Here is a 21,917-nt window from a genome sequence, read left to right on the forward strand (position 1 = left end):
ACTCATGTTTGTAGCTTTGAGAACACTGTCCAACCATCTCATCCTCTGTCGTCCCCTTCTCCTTGTGCCCTCCATCTTTCCCAACATCAGGGTCTTTTCCAGGGAGTCTTCTCATGAGGTGGCCAAAGTATTGGAGCCTCAGCTTCACGATCTGTCCTTCCAGTGAGCACTCAGGGCTGATTTCCTTCAGAATGGGTAGGTCTGATCTTCTTGCAGTCCATGGGACTCTCAAGAGTCTCCTCCAGCACCATAATTCAAAAGCAGCAATTCTTCAGCGATCAGCCTTCTTTATGGTCCAGCTCTCACTTCCATACATCACTACTGGGAAAACCATAGCTTTAACTATACGGACCTTTGTAGGCAAGGTGATGTCTCTGCTTTTTAAGATGCTGTATTACTACTACTCTGGTAAAATGAAAACATATTGCATCGGGGTGCTTTCCATTGAAATATTTTTTTATAATTTTTATAATTAATTTTCAATATAACACATATCACATCAAATAAAGTAAACATTAAAAAATAAAAATAAATTAAAAACCTTACAATACTGTTTACACATTCAGCAAAACATTCAAATGTGGGATTTCTCAAATCCCTTGACTTCCCTCTGCCCTTTCTCATGGTTCCATTGTTTCATCATTCATTCATGTCTGTGTAATATTATTCATCTTATTGTATCCAATTCTATCTTTTATCATCATATTGCAAATGTTTGTTAAAATCCTGCCAACGTGCGAACTTGTATACATTGCTTTGATATATGTACAGTATATGCAATAAAAACTTCCCATTAATATTTAAATTTGTTACTGTCTTGATTTTGAAGTTTCTCCGTTAATTTAGCCATTTCCTCATACTGTATTCCATTGATTTGGTTTGCCAATTTTCTTTTGGCTTTCCATCGAAATCTAAGAGAGCAGATGCTAAAGGAGTACCTGCACATTTATTGAGATTTAGGGGGCAACGGCAACCAAGGAGACTACAATTTAGAGTGCTCATGTCCAGGTTTTAGCTAGTCATGTCCTCTCCATAATACTCCATTCTATTTTCCTCCTCCCACACAGATGCTGGTCAGTCTGTGGCTTCTGAGCATCTGTTGCAGGGGTGCCAAAACTTTTTACAATGAGGGCCAGATTTGATGAAGTGAACATGCGTGAGGGCCAACCAGAGTTGCTGAGATTTTTTGAGGGATTTTCCACCAAGCTTTTTTTTTAGGATTGAAGTTGTTGAGTAGGATTTGACCCCAAGAAATAGACTGCCACAGGGGCCAGATTAAACCACCCAGGAGGCCGGATTAGGCCCCCCAAAACAGACTTTGGACATGCCTGATCTGTTGCATCTTCATTGGATAGTTTTAGGGTACTTTGTCCATATACGCCCCCCCCAGTAGACGCTGAGCATGCTCAGTTCACACTGGACTGTTATGGGCTATATGCCCCCATACCTGCTTAATGATTGCTTCTACTTCTGCTAGCTTTGGGGTTGCCTCTAGCATGCTGATACTTCCCTCTTGTTTTTCAGTAGACTCTTATTGTCATCATCTTACTGCCATCACAACCCACCATTTGAATTTGCTATTAGTACAGTATATACCTGTGGGACCTACAGCAAAATATTGCAGTCAGGAGTACTTCTGTTCAGGATTTGTTCCAACTAACCATGCCATTTCCAGTACATTCCATTCTATTTTACCTCTCCCTATTCAATGGTCCATGACCACTGAACAGTACTCATTCAGCTGTTTTCGGAGTTCCTTCTCATTAACATTCTTTTCTAGCGATTTTTTGTAGTTCTGGAAACCTTGGCTTTCCAAACCATACTACCATCTTGTGTGTGGATTCTTCTTCTTCTTCCAATTACTGTATTAATCATTGCCTAAACCAGTCTCAGGACGCGGGTGGCGCTGTGTGTTAAACCACAGAGCCAAGGGCTTGCCGATCAGAAGGTCGGTGGTTCGAATCCCCGCAACGGGGTGAGCTCCCGTTGCTCGGTCCCAGCTCCTGCCAACCTAGCAGTTCGAAAGCACGTCAAAGTGCAAGTAAATAAATACTGTAGGTACCGCTACAGCGGGAAGGTAAACGTTTCTGTGTGCTGCTCTGGTTCGGCAGAAGTGGCTTCGTCATGCTGGCCACATGACCTGGAAGCTGTACGCCAGCAGCTCCCTCGGCCAATAACGCGAGATGAGCGCCGCAAACCCCATAGTCGGTCACGACTGGACCTAATGGTCAGGGGTCCCTTTACCTTTAAACCAGAGTCTCAAGGTACATAAGAATAGAAAAAAATTCCTTCAGTAGCACCTTAAAGACCAACTAAGTTTTTATTTTGGTATGAGCTTTCGTGTGCATGCACACTTCTTCAGATACACACATGCACACGAAAGCTCATACCAAAATAAAAACTTAGTTGGTCTTTAAGGTGCTACTGAAGGAATTTTTTTCTATTTTGCTTCAACTCAGACCAACACGGCTACCTACCTGTAACTAGAACTACATAAGAATAATTAGACTAGGAAATCTTAGGATGAATCTTGTAACACAAGAATCAATTGACTTCAATCCTTGGCATCTCAGCAGTATAAGGCAACTTCCTATATGTGTATGTTCTCTGATTCATTCATTAGCTAGTAATTCTGAGTATTTTAATATTTCCATTATGTGTTCAGTATCGCTTGGAGCCTAGCAAATATGGATACTGTTGTAGGATTGGCGGGGGTTGTTTTGGTTGCCATCTTTCGGCCCTCTACAAGCCTATGGTTTTATATCATGGGATTCTCTAATGGAAGGAACTACTGGTACTGAACTGGACAAACCAGTCTCTTTGTTATGTTAATGGGCCTAGATAAGTCTTTTTTATATCTTTTTACATGACTAAAGAGTTGGCCCTCCTTGTTTGTTTGTGTGTGTGCATGTTTTGGGAAGGCCTTCCTTGCTTACCTAGCTGGAGGCTACATCATTGTAGCATCAGAATAACAATAGGCCTGGGGCTAGTTTGGGCTAGTCTTGTCTGGATCTGGGTAGACACAGAGACTTGACTTGCTCTCTGTGCAGAAACCCAAGCTATGACATTGAGAAGTCCCTGGAAGCCTAAGGGAACAGCAGCCTCTGTTGGGAGTGTTACTGCTTTAAGTCAAAGGTGCGCTACACTTGGTATGGCAGGAGAGGATGGCAAGTGTGGCAAGAATATTCAAGGGCATTAAAATAAACATTTAAACATGTCAATGTAATGTAGTGTAGTGTAGTGTAGTATAGTATAAAGAAAAATTATTTGCAGAATATGGATATATTTCCAAAATGAGAACAAGAGCGTCAAGTGATACTGAGGACAACCTAGTTGTGTTTTCTGATGTATTTCTTATCAATAAAAAATTGGTGTGGTGTGAGCAAATTTTTATTCTGAAAGTGTGGGGCAGAGAAAAAAGTTTGAGAACCACTGCTTCAAGCCCTTCAACCTTATGCTCAGCCTGTATATTTGTGTAACTAAAACCATATTACAAAGACACCAGTGTCTTCAGTGACCTTCCTTCGAAGGAGGAGTGTTGCCACTCCTGAAGTTTCTTACTACTTCAAGTTTGGTGTGCTCATAGCAATAGATTTCAAGATGTTCAATTAATATTTTGCAAATATAAATGTACTTTAGAAATAAAATACTTGTGTAGTTTTTTTAAAAAAAACTTTTTTTACTCTTATAGTCCAAACTTAGGCAGGTTTACTGGCCTACAGAGCAATCCTAAGCATGTCTACTCAAAAGTAAGTCTTAATGAGTTCAGTTGGACTTAGTTCTGGGTGAGTGTGCATAGGACTGCAGCTTTGCTTTTGGTTGTTTGACATGTTATGGCAGGGATGGGTAACCTGCAGCCTATCAGATGTTGCCTAACTACAACTCCCACCATCCCTAGCCATTGACCATGCTAGTTGGGGCTGATGGGAGTTGTAGTCCAGCAAATATCTGGAGTGCCACAGGTTTCCCTGCGCCTAAATTATATGAGACGATCATGTTGCAATCTATCAATTCTATCTTTATATTGACCTCTGTAGCATATAAAATTCTTACCCTAAAGTTACAAGGTATTTTCCCCCTCCACACCTAACATTTATACACATAAATATGAAGACTATTAAAACCAGTGTGAATTCTGAAATTATATTTTAAAAGCGCAAGTCATAAATATCATTTGGTACTGATTCTTGCTCCATGACTCAGACCTTTTCCTGTTGCCCCAAAGCATCCAACTGTGAGAACAAAGGCTTGCAAGGCCGTCAGTTGTGCAAGTGCAGTTGAGCAAATGGCATCCAGGGCCTGCGTAAAGACTTCTGATGTCACAAGGATACACAGTTGACTCATTTACAAGGCAGAATTCACTTAAAGTGTTTTAGAACCTCTCTCTCCTGCTGTTTATCATCTGATGGTCATGCAGAAATATGGGTCGTCGCAACTGCATTTCAGCCATCCAGCTTTTGGTGTTGCAGTGAACAAATATGTCCCATCTGAAACGCATTTAGTCCTCCACCCACAATTCCTCCCCCTGACAGAGGTGTGCACATTTGGAAATTACCCTTTCCGTCTAATTTTTCACCTTTCCTCCCTTTGCACACCATTATTTAGTGCCTAACATGTAGTAGTAGATGCAGTGCAAAAATTGAGAGAAAAAGTCAGAGCACCCAAGGTGTTGGGCATGCAGATGGGAGTGCAGGAGTTTCTGAGGTTTGGTAAATATTCATGGTCTGCCATACAGATGGGCTTTATATTGTGACTAATATGCAAATAAATAAAAAATAAAAAGATGATAGCAAAATGAACGGCATGGCAGAATTTTAAGTCAGAATTTATTTTACTGAATCTTTTGTGGGATTTTACTGAAATCAAATAATGCACTGCTGGTGAATCTGTGGCCCTTTAGATGTAGTTGGAGTCCAACTCTCAGCCTCAGACAAGGACTGTGGAAATTCTAAGCCAGTGTCACCTGGAAGCCCACAGGTTTCCACCCCTGAAATAATGAGTATGTGGAAATTCAGATCTATAAACCATTCTGATACAATGACTGGACCTTATGGAATGACTTTTTGAAGTGATCCTGTAAGTGGGTTGCTGTAAATAAGCTACCAAAATAAATTGACTTATTTATTTTGTTCCAAACAGTTCCAAACAGAACTTCAGTTTTTTAAAACTTCCTATTTCCTCTCCCATGTCTACTAAAACTTCCAACTAGCATTTTCAGTCAGATAATTTTTAGGAGTAGCATGGTAATTGTGTATCAACAAAGATTCAAATAACAATTGGTGACAAGACTGACACGGGACTTTCTGAGGTGCCACTCTGTCTTGTTCCCAGCTCCCCATGACAACACAAAAGGCTAATAATACACCAGGGGATTTCCTAGGATCATTTTCTTGCAGTTGCAAAACAAACATGCAAATTCTCCCACCCTCAAATAAAAACAAGATGTTGGTGTTTCTGCAATTAGTTTTGTTTTTAGTTTGAAACTCAGTTTTAGTAAGTTTCCTTACCTGATTCTTTGCCTTCTTAAAGACAAATATATAATCCTGCAGAAAAATAAAGCCAAGGTTCTACTCAGGAAGTAAAGTGTACAAAGGATGTTGTAGCAATTTGCTTCTTTAAGCCTTTAGAACCTGAAGTCAACATATGTTGCCACAGAGCAAGTTCCTGCCAAATTTCCTGGAATGCAGGTGTAATCGTTAACTTTTACCTTGTTGACTGTAAAGAGTGTCCTGTGACTTCAGTCATTTTGGTATCTATATTTCAATGGACAGGATAGCTAAAGTAAAATTACTTTGGGAATACGTGTGACAAAAATACTATTTGCAAAGGAAGGAAATCCAGAGTATAAACCTGGATTATAAAATTGCATCCTAAGAGTCACATCTGACTGTTTAAAGCCCCAGTCACCAGGGATTTGCATTGCTTCAAGGCTTTGTCCCCATCCTTAATTCAATTCGCTTTAAAAGAGAATAATTAGAAAAGTGTCAAATCTAAATGAACTAAGATACAGTATGCAAATAAACTGTGTGTATAGCTTCACCACATCCCATTTCCATTTCAGAATAAAAGGCCAAAATCACCTCTAGCATCTATTCTTTTAATGTTATGAACACCATGCATACAATATTTTGAAGCAAGAGCTTACATTTTTGTTGACTTGAAACACCCTTCCCTAAGCCCCAGCTAAAGACCTATGAGGTTTCACATGTGAAATATATATCAATACCAATATCCTGGATGAGATATGGGGTGTGTCTTTTTATATTACCCCTTTCCTGATTCTACACCTGGGATGGGGAAATTTTTTTCAGCACTAAAACTGCATTCCCTCCTGCAGGACCTGCATGCCAGTTGTGGGTGGGGCGGGAGGCAAAGGTAGATGGATTAATGGCATGATTGTACGTACTTTTGTATAGTAGGCTACATTCCAGCCATGCAAAACTCAAGATCTATTATCACAATTCAACGATGTATTCCAGCCAAGCCAAAAGTATTCAAGGGGTGTGTGGAGCAGGCAGGTGAGCGGGGACGTTTGGGAGCCCCTGGTCCTCCACACTGGTCAGCAGGCCCTTTCAAGGTTGCACATGGGCTACCAATGAGCAACAGAGCAGACACATCCTTTCTGAAACTGTCCACTCCTCCGCTGAATGCGAGGAAACATTGGCAAGGGCAGGTTGGTCCTCCATTATTCTCTTCCTCCATTTCCCTGCTTCACAAAAAAATAGATTAGTTAGTAAATAAGCCAGACTCACACAGTGCACCTACCGTAGGTGCCTCCCCTGGTGTCCCCCCTCACACATAATCCAATCCAACAGTAGAGCAAAGGCTGCTCAGGACACGCTGGCCTGGCTGACTTTCAAAACTTGCTGTTGATAAACTCAGAGAGAGGACAATACTACACAGGCTCAGAACCGGAACAGAAAAGAACTACACAGGCTCAGAACCGGAACAGAATCAGAATCAGAACACCTGATTCTGACTTGCTGATACAATGACCATAGCTCAGCCCTATTACCTTCGTTCAGGGTGGATGATCTGATATGCTAATTCCCTTGTCCCAAATGGCAACTCCTTAGGCCTGAGATCCCTCCCCCCCCCGCAAAAAAAAATAAAAAAATTGAGGGGGCTGGACCCCCCCACCAGTTGATGGGCATTGCCATTCAAATGTTGAGCATGTACCAACTCTTGTGATTGATTATGCAGGGCAGGGCTTACCTGCCCCCCTCAATATTTTATTCAAGTTGGCATCCCTGCTGCCAATCAAGAGAGCTAGATTAAGATCATAAGAGCCTGATGGATTAGGCGAGTGGCCCATCTAGTCCAGCATCCCGGCCAACCAGTTGCCAATGGGAAATCCAGAAGCAGGACCTGAACGCAATAGGACTCTTCCCACCCACCCCCGGTGATTCCCAGGGACTGGCATCCAGAGAATTGCATAGGTCTGGTGCCCAGGCAAAATGCGTTTTTAAAAATGTGCTCAGGTTCTCCGCCTGATACATTGCTGGGAGGGACCTGCTCAGAGTAATTACACTCTGCAGAGAGCTAACTGGCCTCAACGTCTCCCGGAATCCCTGTAAATGGAACTCATATACAGTACTTGTAGACATATGCGGCAGAAGCGCCTGGGCTATGTCTTATCCTTGCAGGCGCAGCCCTGGTAGAAAAATCAGCCTGCATGCGCAGGTCTAAAGTACCACCGGCAGACCCCGATCCTTTCCCCCGATTGTTTTTCTGCTCACTGATTCTGCACAACCCTCCTGTCTTTCCCAAGAGCTCAGCGAAATGCATACTGCGCATGCCTACTTTTCTTTTCTCCCCGCCCCGCCTCCTTGATTCCGACTCCAGGAGCCTCGCCTCTTCCATCTCCCTCCGCTGTCACGTGACTAGCCGCAAAGGCTGCCGGGAGCAGGCTTACCCGGTTGTCTGGGCTCTCCGGATTCAATATGGCGGGTCTGGGCGGTCACTGAGGGGCTTGGCGGGGCGGCGGGTGTCAGCGCAGGCAGCCCAACTCTGCGCTCGTCTGCGGCGGGGATTCTACCTCAGCGCTCGAGGGGGGAAGCGTCTCCAGGAGGAAAGGAGCAGGCTAAGCCGGCCGGAGGGGGCCGGCCCTTCGCTTGGGCTCGGCGCGGTGGGCCGCCCTGTCAGTCGGCCGGAGCGATGGCCCAACGAGTGCAGTCGGCGCAGGAGTTCCTCCAGGACTCGTTCGTGCCGTTGGTGGCCGCGCTGTGCAGCGAGGAGGCGGAGAAGGTCACCCGCAAGAACAACCTGGGCTTCTGCGAGCTCATAAAGCCTTTCTGTCGCCTCACTTCGGAAGGTCGGTGTCACCTGGCGGGAGCGGAACTGGGTTGTTTACATAGTGGGAGGGGAGGGGAGGGGAGAGCTGCCGCCGGAGCACCCCTGCCGCCGCCGCCCCGTCCCTTCCGGGTGTGGGTGCTGCGAGGCAGCTGGCCCGGGCGGGGGCAGTATGTGCATCTCCAGAGACCTCCGAGGCAGGAGCCCCTTTCACTGTGTTGACTTCCCCCTTCGTTGAAGTTCCGACTTCAGGCAGCTGCTTTCCATCCAGATAGCTTGCCAAATTCTCCCTTCTGGGAAAGCCAGGAGGGTACTTGTTCACGTGGGTGATAGAATCTTGTTTACTCAGAAGTGGGGAGCATTGGATCCGGCTTATGCTTTCACTTCAGCTTTTTATTACTTAAAGACACCGGGGCAAATGTCTCTGAAGTGTAATGTCCAGGGGCCTTTGCAGCGACAGGGACACCAGCGTTAAAGTCATTGGGACCCTCGTGGGCAGAATTACGCTCAACTGATCGTCAATGTTTTGGTTGTATTTTATGAAAGTGGTGTCCTTTACCGATTTTACACACTTCAGAGGTAAAAGATGACACAGAATGCCCTACAAGTGCTGGCTCAAATTAAACCCTGTTGATGTGAGCCATGTGACTGGTTAATAACAATGGATGTGTCAGTGGTAGCCTCAGTTATATGTACTGGAGACCGGTCCCTATGAGACTTGGGGTGATTTGCCAAAATGATTATATAATTTTGTACCAATAGGAATATTTCAAATGTTTCTCAAACAAAGAAGTCTATTACACATAAGTGCTGTTTGAAAGAGGAATAAATTACTTTTAACTTGGCTGCTACAACCTAGGAAAACAATTTTAACAAAATGCTCACCTTTGCGAAATGGAAATCAGTTAGAAACATCAAGTAATTTTTAATGTGTTTTGGTTTGTTTTATACATTATTGCTTTGTATTTATTATGCTATCTGAACATTTAAAGCATTAAATAAATTTTTAGTTGGTGAAGCAGTGTTTTTATTAAATATGCACATTTTCTGCTGCTGTAAAAATACTTCTATAGATAATAATGAAATGGATCTTTTCAGAAGAACTGCTTTTGTACTGTATTACTCCAAGTAAGCAGGATATTGCTTAAAGGCACATGACATGAAGCAGCAACTTTGTTGAAGTTAAGCAGGCTTGGATCTGGTCAGTGCTTAGATGGGGGACCATCAATGAGCTCAGTGTATGCTGTTATCATGAAAGTAATATAGGATATGAATGTAACAAATAAATCCCCATACATTTAGGATTAAGCTGTTGGAATTCTAATTGTGCACATGCTGGCTGGTTTGAAATATACACATATGTGGACAACTTTGCTGCCCCAAAGAGATCATAAAAAATTCTTCAACCACTCTGCCAGGATAAGTGATGGCCACTTCCTGCCAGCATTTCTGAGTACTGTATTTTATGCCAGCTTTTGTGAATGAGTACAGTGGAGGTATCCCAGCTCCCTCTGCAAACAGAAGGAGCCCTTTAGTTGCAGGTGGGGATGATATCCACACCATTGTATTTCTCATTTTATAATCACTATATTGATGTAGTCTTTAATTATGTTTCTTACCTGTGCTGTACCTTCATGGATGGAAACAATAAGTAATTACTATTGGTAGGTAAAGAGTATGTTAAGCAGGGGTGTTGGCATACTGCCTACCAAACTGTATTTTAAGTTGCTCCATTCATTTGTACCTTGTTTTAATGTGTCCAAAATTAGGAAAGGCGAATTAGAGGCAGGCAGTTTTTCAGCTGGAGATCTACCAAGAATTTCTGCAATTCACAGATGTGCTTGTTTGGAAACATAATGAACAGGAAAAGTATACAAGGTTTAGGGCAATTTCTGTGAATTTGGAAAAGTGTCAGATAGGAGACTAGAAATGGAAGGATGCTATGGGTCACAAAGTGACAAGTTTAGTTACAAACTTAAGAATGTGAATGCCAGTTTTTCTTACTCATCCAAAGCTGTTCAGGACAGGTAAAAACTGCTTAGATAAAGTGATTGTAAATTGAGAGATATAATGGCGTGGATCTCACACACACCAAACCGCAACCAAAGGGTTCCTTTTGCTTGTTGAGGGAGCTGGGTTACTTCCACTGTTGGAGGCAGTATGTGCCTGCATGCCTGTTGCTGGGAATCACAAGTAGGGAGAGTGCTGCTGTACTCAGTTCCCTGCTTTCAGGTTTCCCATAGATATGTGGTTGGCCACTGAGAACAGGATGCTGGAGTAGATGGGCATTCGCCTGATCCAGCAGGCTCTTATGTTCTTATTCATTGGAGGCTTCCAGTGGAGTGCAGAGGTTAGTGCCCCCCCCCCGAACCCCATTTCCCCTGCAGTCCCTGTGTTACTTCTCTGAAGGCTCCACCAATTCTTTGGAGGAGATATTCAAGGGGATTCAGGTGGGAGTGAAGAACAGCAAAAATGATTTTTTTCTTCCACCGACAGAGCATCCTATTAGTGGAACTCTGATAATAAGATGTTGCCGCCATTGCAACCTTCATATGGATCCAAGCCGTTATTATAACATATACAATATGTACTGCAAAGTAATATACTCATAATAGTTCCCTGCATTAAATTTATCAAAACAGGACGGCATGTTGTAGATAGGGCTTGGGATACTGTATAGGATTTTTTTAATGTGAGAAGGATGTTTATTACAGCTATTTGGCCTGTTTAGTTATCCCTATAAAGCATAGGTTTATTGTAATGGGAATAAAATAGTATTTGCAATTGGCATCAACTCATTGTTACTAATGAGCTTTTGAAACAGAAAATTTTCCACAAAAAAAGCATTAGAAAATTTTCCAGCGCTTGACATCACTGACAGAAATTTCTACTATTGAAAACATAAATCACTTTTAAAAATGACTTGAACACTTCAGAGGGAATGCTGTGCTGACAGCAACAACTGAAATTATGCTTCTCCGTGAAGTCCCCCCCCCCACCTGAATGCCCTGTCCTTGGTTCCATGTTGAATGCTTCTAACACTTTCAATGATGTAAAATAGTATAATCCTATGCATGTTTAATCAGAAGTGCACCCTACTAACTCCAGTGGGAGTTACTTCTTAGAGAGATTGAAGTCTAAAGGAATATTCTCATTTTGAATGTTCTGTGAGAGGAGATCTTGCTTGCCTTTTCAAAAATTTTGTAGATACTATATGTTTTGATTTTTTTTTTTTACAGAAATGTTGTGTATTGAGCATTGCTTCAGAGCAGGCTAGTCTAACACAGCTATTTTCTTACTTTAGTGCACATGAGAGATCCCAACAACCAACTTCACATAATCAAAAACTTGAAAATTGCTGTCAACAACATTATTACACAGCCACCTCAACAAGGAGCCATTCGGAAGCTTCTGAATGATGTTGTGACTGTTAGTCAGCCTGCTGAAGGATTAGTAGCTAATGTGATTACTGCCGGAGATTATGATCTCAACATTAGTGGTATGTAACAAGACATTGAAATGTGTTAAAGATTTTATATTTCATTTTGTTTTATATTTTCCCAGTGAGAGATGTACAACTTACAGCTTTGAAAGCTTGATATTGCACAGTGATTAGTTACTACAGAAAAGTACAATATAGCAGATAAAGTTCTGCACATATAGGGGGTTTGGGAATTGTTCAGGACAAACCTACAATACAATACTGCATATGCAGGAAGTGTCGAAATTCTTCAGTTTTGTTGCCTATTGCCATGTTGATAAAATTCCATATATACTGTTGGAGTTGGGGGGTTTTTTTAAGTAGCAAACTGTGTTAGAAATGCCCCTACTTTGATTTCCACTCTCCACTGCTGCTTATTCTCAATTTTGGAACTGTTAATCCCAGCCAAATTTCTTCGAAGGGCAGAGGTACATGTTGTAAGATACATTGTTGTTGCCCCAAATGTTGAGCCTTATTCATCCCACCCTGTAACATTTAGCCATATACTTAGTGCTGTCATCGAAGTTAGCATTGTCCCACTATTGCTTCTCACCATTACTGTACTGCCCTCTCATTCATCTGGCTCATAGAATGCAGATGGGCAAATAAGCAGCTGCAGAGCCCAATCCCCACCATTTCTCCAAGTGAAGTGGCTGTCACTAGTGAGGAAGTGTTCTGGTTCTGTGAGAGGCTTCCACTGCATAGATATAAAAGGGACAACTTGTCTGATTTCTGCCCCTCCAAAAGACAGCATAAGCTTTCTGCATACCTATGTGATATTATGTAATGAGATTCCTCAATCCACATCACTGACAGCGTCCTGGAGTGCAGAATGCATTTATGTCAGGCCACAATTTTTTACTGTATGTTAAGAAAGGGGTGAGAACTCTAGTGTAACATACAATTCTGCCCTTAGATATAATTACTTATGGAAAAAGTGTTGAAACTTGTACTAGTATTCTGTAGAAATGCTGAATGACATCAAAGTTGTGCAATGGGAGTAAAAATTGTTTTCTAAAAAAACATTATTCTATAGTGTCTGGATTAAGGGAGGCGAGGTAAGTGAAGTTTTAAACAACTAAAATATAAACATATTTCTAGAAATGCAACCTCCCTATTCATACTATTTGTAACATGTAAGTGAAAGCAGATCATAGTTGTTCCTTTTTGTGGGGAGTGAAATCTGTACAAATAAAAATATGTCCTATCATTCTTATTACACTTGTATTGCTGTAGCTGTCTGTCTTTGGCTCTTCATGTACAACACATCCTTATTCTTAATTTGTACTATGTTCAAATCCAGTTAATGTGTGTAAGTTGCTTTAGATGACTCAAGTTTAGTTCTTTGTATTCACTTGACAAAAATAATTGAGTTTTTGTTTTTTGCATGGTCAGTATTTTGGTAGTTGAAGACAAAAATCATGCAAAGGCTGTCTTTAAGGCTGTAATTCTAGAAACACCTAGCTAGAAATTAAGCTCCATGGAAATAATTTTATTACCTGAACCTTTCTGCTTGAAAATCTCCTGTACATGCATCACTTTTCTAGATTACCCCATGTCTTTATGTAATCATACTGTATTTTATGTATAAGCAGCAAATGAAACATAGAGAAAATTGTTATTTCTTTGTTTATTTATATTGTGTAACCAGTGTGCATGACCTTTCACAGAGTATATGAGGACAAGTCTACCCGAGAAACTTTGAATGGAATTTAGTGCCACTGTAATACAATTGTTCTGTCAGCACAAACATTTCTACTTGCATATGGAACTATATTTCTTCTCCTCTCATGTGCTATTCTGGAGTTTTCACGACCTTTTAGAGCAGGTTTTTTTGGGGGTGGGAAACCCCATTGTATTAGTGGAAGTCCTTGCACTGGCTTGTGCTATTGCATCAGGTTGGTTACAATCCAAAATGTGAAAGAGTAAGCAAGTGTTTTATCACTTTATCTACCAACACTTTTTGCCAAAGTCTTCATGGAAAAGGTGTAATTTGAAGGAAAGGAGATATAACATCATACAGATGTTCTTGGAGGCTGTTGAAGCACATGGAGCAGCATGAGAGAGAAAGGGCAACATGTTATGAGGCAGCAGGAAACCTTCAGGTGGTAGAAAATGGTGTGGAGCTTTAGAAGGAAAGATCATGGGTAGGGCTGTTGGGATACAAAAGAGAAGATGTCATGGGGTGTGAGGGTGGGCAAGGCCATGAAAAAAAGGACAAGGAACCCGTACTGGATCTAGGAGCAGAGAGGGAGCCAACATAGGATTTAAGAAGTGTTTTATCTATCTATTAAATTTATATACCATCTTTCATCATGATCAGAGCAAATGATATAGGCAGCAGAGTACTAGATAGATGTGATGAGACTGAGAGACAATCAAAGTCTAGAGAGGAAAAGATTGCAGCAGACTAGGTCAGGACTAGTCTACAGTACTCTGTTTTTGCAGAAGGAAAGGATCATAGTTTTTCAGTGTTGCAAGGGGAAAAGCTATGGTTTGAATATGAGGAACAAAGATGATCTAGGCATCAAAATATGACTGGATGGTAATAATGTCAGTGAGAAAGGAAAGGCTAGAAGAAGTAGGGCATTGGAGTAGGGCTTTGAACATAAAAAGTTTGAGGCTATAACAAAGCATTCAATGAGAAATATCAAAGAGGCAGTTGAAGATACAAAATTGGAGTGGGGAGGGACAGTTTGCGGGTTGGAGAGAGATTTGGGTGCCGTCTGCATATAAATAGGACTGATAGCCATAGAAATTGATGAGATTACCAAAGGTCTGTGTAGAGCCAGCATTGGGAACTTTGGCCCAATGTATCTCTCCAGGCTCCATTCTGGCCGTCAGGCTTTGCCTATGCTGGATACCCTCACCCCAGCCTTGCTTCTCATTTTCTTTGAGTGTTTTTGGCTGGCTGGAATGTGTTCTACAACTGTGATCTTGACTCTTTATTGAAAGAAAGGTAAAGCGACCCCTGACCATTAGGTCCAGTCGTGGACGACTCTGGGGTTGCGGCCCTCATCTCGCTTTACTGGCCGAGGGAGCCGGCGTACAGCTTCTGGGTCATGTGGCCAGCGTGACTAAGCCGCTTCTGGTGAACCAGAGCAGCACACGGAAATGCCGTTTACCTTCCTGCCGGAGCAGTACCTATTTATCTACTTGCACTTTGACGTTCTCTCCACTTAGAGGATATGATGTGAACTACAACTCCTGTTCCTGAGATATTTCTCAGGGGGGGGGAAAGCTGGTGTGAACAAACTTTTTGAATAGTATATTTTAAAATACACCCAGTATTTTAAACACTTAAAAAATTATATGCCCTTTGACATGCCTGAAATATCCTACTCTGAGTATTAAATATATTTAAAAATGCATGGGCAATGGAAATGCTTTGGACATGTCAAAAGGCATGACTACTGACCATGTGAGAAGTTTCATTATTTGTTCCTGAAAAACTCTTGTCTCTTGTTATAGTTAGTTGGGTAATCAGTTGTCTGTCTTAGGTGTACTGTGTATCTCAGTTTTGCAAGTACATTATTTTCCATATTCTAGTTAGTTTTAAAAAAATTATTTCATTTTATAATGTAAAAAACAGAGAGAACAATTGTAGCAGCAGACAAAATTTAAAAGATGAAAAATAAAACTATAAAATCTCACATGAGTTAAAATAACAAAGTCCAAGGAAAGACGATCAACTTTATCACATCATTAAGTGTAGTTTTAGAATTGCTAGGCTTGTAATGAGTGTATGTGTGTTCCCATGGGTGATGATGCCTGTTGAAGGAGAAAAATATAGTTAATATAGATTGTTAATATATTTTAGGTAGGTTTTTTGTGATTGTGCTGAGATTGCCTTAAAAGTGTGTTTGAAGTGATGCTTTCTGTCTGGTTGATTTTCCCTGCTCCCCCCTGCCCACATGAAATGCCATTTCTTCTTTTGAACAATATCTGCATTTAAAGAAGAAGATGAAGACTTAGGGGTGTGTAATATTTTAGTGAGCACTTCGGTATTTTTTCCAGCAAGCAACTGTTGTAGGTTGATACTGTAAGCATCCCACATGTTTAAACCTGTTTATGTTCTTAGGTACGGCACAGTGATTCTATAACAAATGCTTAAAATATTCAGTGTTACTGAATAAATTCTGTCAAATACACCTGCTTTCTCAGGAGCTTTAAAATATTCAAACTCTTAATTCTGAAGAGAATGAGCGTGATGCAGTATGCTCAAGACAAAATACTCTTGGTTTTATATTTTTCATGTTTGGTTCTGAAAGTGTCCTATGTCCAGAGACGTCAGTAGAAGCTTAAGGGTTTACATGTATCCAGTAGATTTTCACATGCATATGAAGGAGGCTTCCTAAACCTGAACGAAGATGAAATGTATACAGACTACCTGCTTAGTTTAATACTTCCATGTTTTCTCTGTCAGATCGCTCAGTTAAAGCTAGTGTTCCTTGGTACAGTAGTTGGAAAGACACACTGATGGGACTGAACACATCCACGTTTTATTCAGGTATTTTGTGTGGCTGGTGTGGGTGTCCTAAATAGTCCTGTTTCTATTCCTTTGTTATGCAACCCATCCATCTTTTCTTACCACCCTACTACACTTTTCTTAGAATAGATTTCATTCCTAGAAATAAATGTTGGTGATGGTTGCTGAGATCTTCTCTTTTCTTTTAAATCCAATTGTGATTATTCTATAGATCAAAATGCAGAGAAAATCATTCTCTATTGACTTGATTTGAGCATGCTGAATTTGCTTGACTTTCCAGAAATGCTTGCCTCCTTTCTCTTTTTTAAATGATAACCTTTTTGTGGTAGCAGGTAGGTAGCCGTGTTGGTCTGGATTGAAGTAAAATAAAAAAATTCCTTCAGTAGCACCTTAAAGACCAACTAAGTTTTTATTTTGGTATGAGCTTTCGTGTGCATGCACACTTCTTCAGATAGAAGAAGTGTGCATGCACACGAAAGCTCATACCAAAATAAAAACTTAGTTGGTCTTTAAGGTGCTACTGAAGGAATTTTTTTATTTTACTTTTTGTGGTAGTTGGAAATAATAGTAGTGTTCAGATGAGTTGTAAGCAGCTGTTCACTACCCACCATATTTTTCTTACCTGGGTTGTTGTTGTTGTTAATCATATTTTGTTTTGTTTTTAGGGTCTTGTAGTTTATAGCTTAACAAATGTATAGTTGCTCATTTGTTGCATGGAACTTGGATGTCTTTCACTAAGACAGCATTTCTGTTTGTGATATATTGCATTTGCCCAGCACATTATTCCTGGGAAAAGTTAGTTCTTTTCATTGGTAACAAGGCCGTTATGATTAATCTTGAGTGTGATTGTGTGATAAACAGAAACTTAATAGACAGTGCTTGAGCCATCAGTGGTTACTATTCTCCCTTGTCAAACCACTCAGGCTGCAAAAAGGGACTTGCATGGAAGGAAGCATTGGTACTGAAACTAAGGGATAAGTGTACTGGTTTCCTCTTCCCTAAATTGATTATGTGTTTGACAATTACACTCTTTTCTTAGTATGTCTCCGATAGAGGAGGCAGGCACTAGGAATTCATTTTAGACTTTGGTTAGATCCAGAATGTGCAGAGGATTTTTCTCTCTTTTATATTTCTTGCTGTTACTATAGGTCTTCAGTTCTCTCTCTTCCCTTCGTTGAAATCTCTTTGGGAAACACATCTTGGAAATATATTGGATAATGCACAGAGGGGAAACTATAGCTTACTCTCCCTTTAGCAGAGGTGGTAATTTGGCCTATGAGGTATTTTTCTCCATGCTGGGCCAGGTAAAGATGCAACTGCAAAGAAACAATTGGGAGCTTTAAACTGTGCTTCCAGTTGTTCCTTGACAAGTGGGGCTTGTATTTAGCACCTTCTAAATTTAGCACAAAATGCATGTCCGCTGGAATTGGTTCCGCTTGGACACTCCCAATCAGGGCTCCCAATTAGAACCCGTAGCAACCAAATATGAGACTTGAAGGTTAACTTGTTTTTATCTTACTTTTTACCTAGAGGTGCATAATGAAGAACAGGCCATCCCTGATCTTCCTTTATGTAGAAAAAGCATTGGATAGTATCTCCTGGGTATTTATGAAATAAGTACTAAAAGAATGGAACCAGGTGGTGCTTTCTTAAGAGGTATCAATGCTTTATATAAGGAACAAAGGGCAAATATTATGCTAAATAATATTATCTCAGAAAAATGTAGTATCATGAAAGGAACAAGGCATGGATGCCTGCTCTCTCCGCTATTATTTATTCTTACCCTAGAACTTTTATTGCAAAATATAAGAAACAATGATAAAATTAGTAGAATCATAGAGTTGGAAGAGACCACAAGGGCCATCCAGTCCAACCCCCTGCCAAGCAGGAAACACCATCAAAGCATTCTTGACATATGCCTGTCAAGCCTCTGCTTAAAGACGTCCAAAGAAGGAGACTTCACCACGGAATAAGAGTGGGCAGACAAAATTATAAAACTTTCGCAGACAATATAGTCTTTATTTTGGAACAACCCTTAGAAAGTGAGTTAGTAAAAGAGATAAATGAATTTGGAAAATTGGTGGGCTTTAAAATAAACAAAGGTAAAACCAAAATGTTAGTTAAGAACAGGCATCTCCAACCTTCGGCCCTCCAGATGTTTTGGAATACAATTCCCATCATCCCTGACCACTGGTCCTGTTAGCTAGGGATCATGGGAGTTGTAGGCCAAAACATCTGGAGGGCCGAAGGTTGGAGATGCCTGTTCTTAACTAACATTTTGGTTAAGAACATGGATGATCACCTTAAAAGAAAATTAGAGGAAATTACCGGCTGGAAAATAGAGGAAAAGGTGAAGTATTTAGGAGTGTGGTTAATGGCAAATAATCGTAATATTTACAAGGCCAATTATATGAAGACTTGGAAAGACATGAAAAAAGACCTAGATATATGGGGCAGAATGCATTTATCTTTAATGGGGAGAATCTCAGTGATAAAAATGAATATCCTCCCAAAAATGTTATTTCTGTTCCAAATGATCTCAGTATTTAATGATGTACGCTGTCTAAAAGAATGGCAAAAATACCTGTCTAAATTTATTTGGAGGAGGAAGAAACCCAGGATAAAATATAATATTCTTATTGATATAAAAGATAGAGGGGGTTTCGCACTCTCAGACGTAGAATTTTGAAGTGGCCTGCCTATGTTGGATAAAATATTAGATGCTGCTGGAAAACACACAGTTGTTAGATTTAGAGGGACCTGACGTCAAACATGTTTGGCATCCATGTATTTGGTATGGCAAAGCTGGAAAACACAAAAGTTTCTCTAACCATGTTATTAGGAAAAAAATAATTAGTGTATGGGGGAAAATATAAATCCTTATTGGAAAACAAAACACCAAGGTGATTATCCCCGATAGAAGCAGAGACAAGGAAAAAAAATAACATGGGTTAAGTGGGGTACCTACAATGAGTTGTTAGATTTCTCAGAAGGAGAACCAAAAATGGAATTTTTTTAGAAGAGATTAAAGAATTTATGTGTTGAATTGGCTAAATTATTATCAAATTAACTCCAAATTTAAGGCAGACAAAAAGTGGGATTCACAAAACAACCATCACAATTTGAAAAAGAAATACTAAGATCTAAGGTTAAAAAAAAACCTATCTAAAATGTATAAAATATTACAGTACTTGAGTGGGAAACGAAAGAATTAGTTAAATCATCCATGATCAGTTGGGCATAAGATGTGGATCACAATATTGATTTAAATCTATGGGAGCAATTGTGGAAAATAAATTTAAAATTTACTGCATGTTACCGGTATGTGTTAAAAGAGATCTATTTAAAAATGATCCACAGGTGGTATCTGACACCAAGCAGACTAGCCAAGATATTTAGATCTAAAAGTGACAAATGTTGGAAATGCAAAGAAACAGTTGGTACATTCTGTTATTTATGGTGGTTGTGCACAGTTTAAAGCTCCCAATTGTTCCTTTGCAGTTGCATCTTTACCTGGCCCAGCATAGAGAAAAATACCTCATAGGCCAAATTACGACCTCTGCTAAAGGGAGAGTAAGCTATAGTTTCCCCTCTGTGCAAAATAATTTTGGGACATAGGGTAGTATATAATGAACTTAAGAAAATGTTTAAAAGAACGTTTCTCAAAAATCCAGAAGCTTTTCTTCTGGGAATAGTAACAGAAGAAATCCCCCCCCCAAAAAATTACCCTATGGATGTGTGTGACTACAGCTGCTTGAATTCTATTTGCACAAAAACGGAAAACAAATACACTATCATCAAGAGAAGAGTGATATCTCAAAATGTTGGAATACTTAAAAATAGCCAGTAAGACAGATAGATTAAGAAATAAAGATACCAAGAAACTGAAAGAAAATTGGATATTATACAGGGATTCTATGGAAAAATATTATAACAAGAAAATAATCATAACAGGTTAAAAATACTCAGCAGTAGATGTTATAATGTGCGATTATGTAAGGTAATGAAAATAATTTAGTAGAGTAAGAAAACAGTTAAAAGAATAGTAAGTAGATAGGAAACCATGGAAAGAGTGGAAGGGAAGTTTAACTCAAGATATATATGATTTAAAGAATCTTGGAAAATATAGTTATGTTATTATTACTATCATGTTTATAACTTCTATCCATTCTATTTATTTTTATGTATGACTTTAACATGATATGTGTTGACAACTACAGTATATATAACAGAAAAAGCAAATTAAAAAACACAAAAACTTGCTTTTAACTTACTTTTATCAATATGTTAATGGACATTCTTTATTCTACATAAACTGATTAAGTTGTATATAAATACATAAGTAAAATATATTTACATTTTGAGATTAGAAACTGCTACAATACCCTTTCTTGAATGAGGAGCTGTATGATGCTTTAGTGATTAACAATATTACTTTTGAAAGTCAAAGGAGGACTTCTTTTTCGGATATTTTGTGTTTTGGATATAAAAAGTGATGATGGTTATGCTGAATGGTACGAAAGTGGTGTTTATCTTCCAGAATTAAAATACTGGATTATGCTTTAACAAATAAATTGGGCCTTTACTTGAATGTGAGGTGCTTCTGAGCTTCTAATGGTATTTGTAAGAAAGCAATGCATTTACAGTCTAAAAAAAAAGATGAAATCTATACAGTGGGTTTACTAGAAGGGAATTGTAGTCTTGGTTACTATATTTGTGGTGGTAACAAATCCTGAAATGTGCTCATCTAACCATGTGCTCATCTAACTATGACAACAAAACAAATTCCTGTTATATGTTTTTCAAATTTATAATTATACTATACCTATAACTAGTTACATTATGATGAATGTGTGATTTTAATAACGTTGAATGTATGTACATGACCAGTTGTGACCCTGTCAGACCCATACCTAGCATCTGGGAAAAGCAGCCCTGTGGGCCTAACGAGTTCTGCAGCCTGGAGGTTCCCTTTGCCAGTGTTAGATCAATGTATGTTAGCTATATTGCTTTATATATTGTTTAATATATTTTGATTGTTCTCTGAATAACCTTAGCAATGGATCATGTTTGTTAAGTGGAGCTTGCTTCAAATTTTGAATTGCAAAAATGATATGACTGATTTTAACAAAATGTATGCTGCAATCTTATATACACTTGCATTGTAATGCAATTCACCAATCCATTTTACATTTTATTATTCTGTACTTTAAAAAACAAATCAGTGAATCTTGTATTGGGGACCTGCTGTCACCTCTCCTCCCTAATTCTCTCCTCCCCTTTTTTCTCCCCAGCCATTCCTTCAACTCCTTTGTATGTTACAATGTCTCGCTTAGTCTTAGTTGTTTCTGTTTATTTGAAAACTGAATAAAAAATATGTATACACATACTTAAGACTACAGAATAAAAAAATTCCTTCCAGTAGCACCTTAGAGACCAACTAAGTTTGTCATTAGAGACCAACTAAGTTTGTCATTGGTATGAGCTTTCAGATGCATGCACATGAAAGCTCATACCAATGACAAACTTAGTTGGTCTCTAAGGTGCTACTGGAAGGAATTTTTTAATTTTGTTTTGACTACGGCAGACCAACATATTACCTACCTGTAATTAAGACTGTAGACTTCAGACTACATCTCATTGAACTCAGTGGAG

At 39.7% G+C, this 21,917-nt stretch overlaps 1 protein-coding gene across 5 annotated transcripts in view; it reads left to right on the forward strand.

Annotated features, from left to right (window-relative positions):
* The first annotated feature begins 7,942 nt into the window (after positions 1 to 7,942).
* The window catches only part of TRAPPC8 (trafficking protein particle complex subunit 8), a 52,523-nt gene continuing 38,548 nt past the window's right edge, over positions 7,943 to 21,917 (forward strand). For 3 of the 5 annotated variants that reach the window (XM_035125147.2, XM_035125151.2, XM_035125148.2), the window contains exons 1-3: positions 7,944 to 8,314; positions 11,597 to 11,791; positions 16,200 to 16,283. In XM_035125147.2, coding sequence (XP_034981038.1) covers positions 8,158 to 8,314; positions 11,597 to 11,791; positions 16,200 to 16,283 — 436 coding nt within the window. In that variant the 5' untranslated portion in view covers positions 7,944 to 8,157. Of the gene's footprint in view, positions 8,315 to 11,596; positions 11,792 to 16,199; positions 16,284 to 21,917 lie in introns of all 5 variants that reach the window. The other 2 variants (XM_035125149.2, XM_035125150.2) reach the window with 1 other exon arrangement.

Source organism: Zootoca vivipara, chromosome 8 (genome assembly GCF_963506605.1).
Source record: "Zootoca vivipara chromosome 8, rZooViv1.1, whole genome shotgun sequence".
NCBI classification, from domain to species: Eukaryota; Metazoa; Chordata; class Lepidosauria; order Squamata; family Lacertidae; genus Zootoca; species Zootoca vivipara.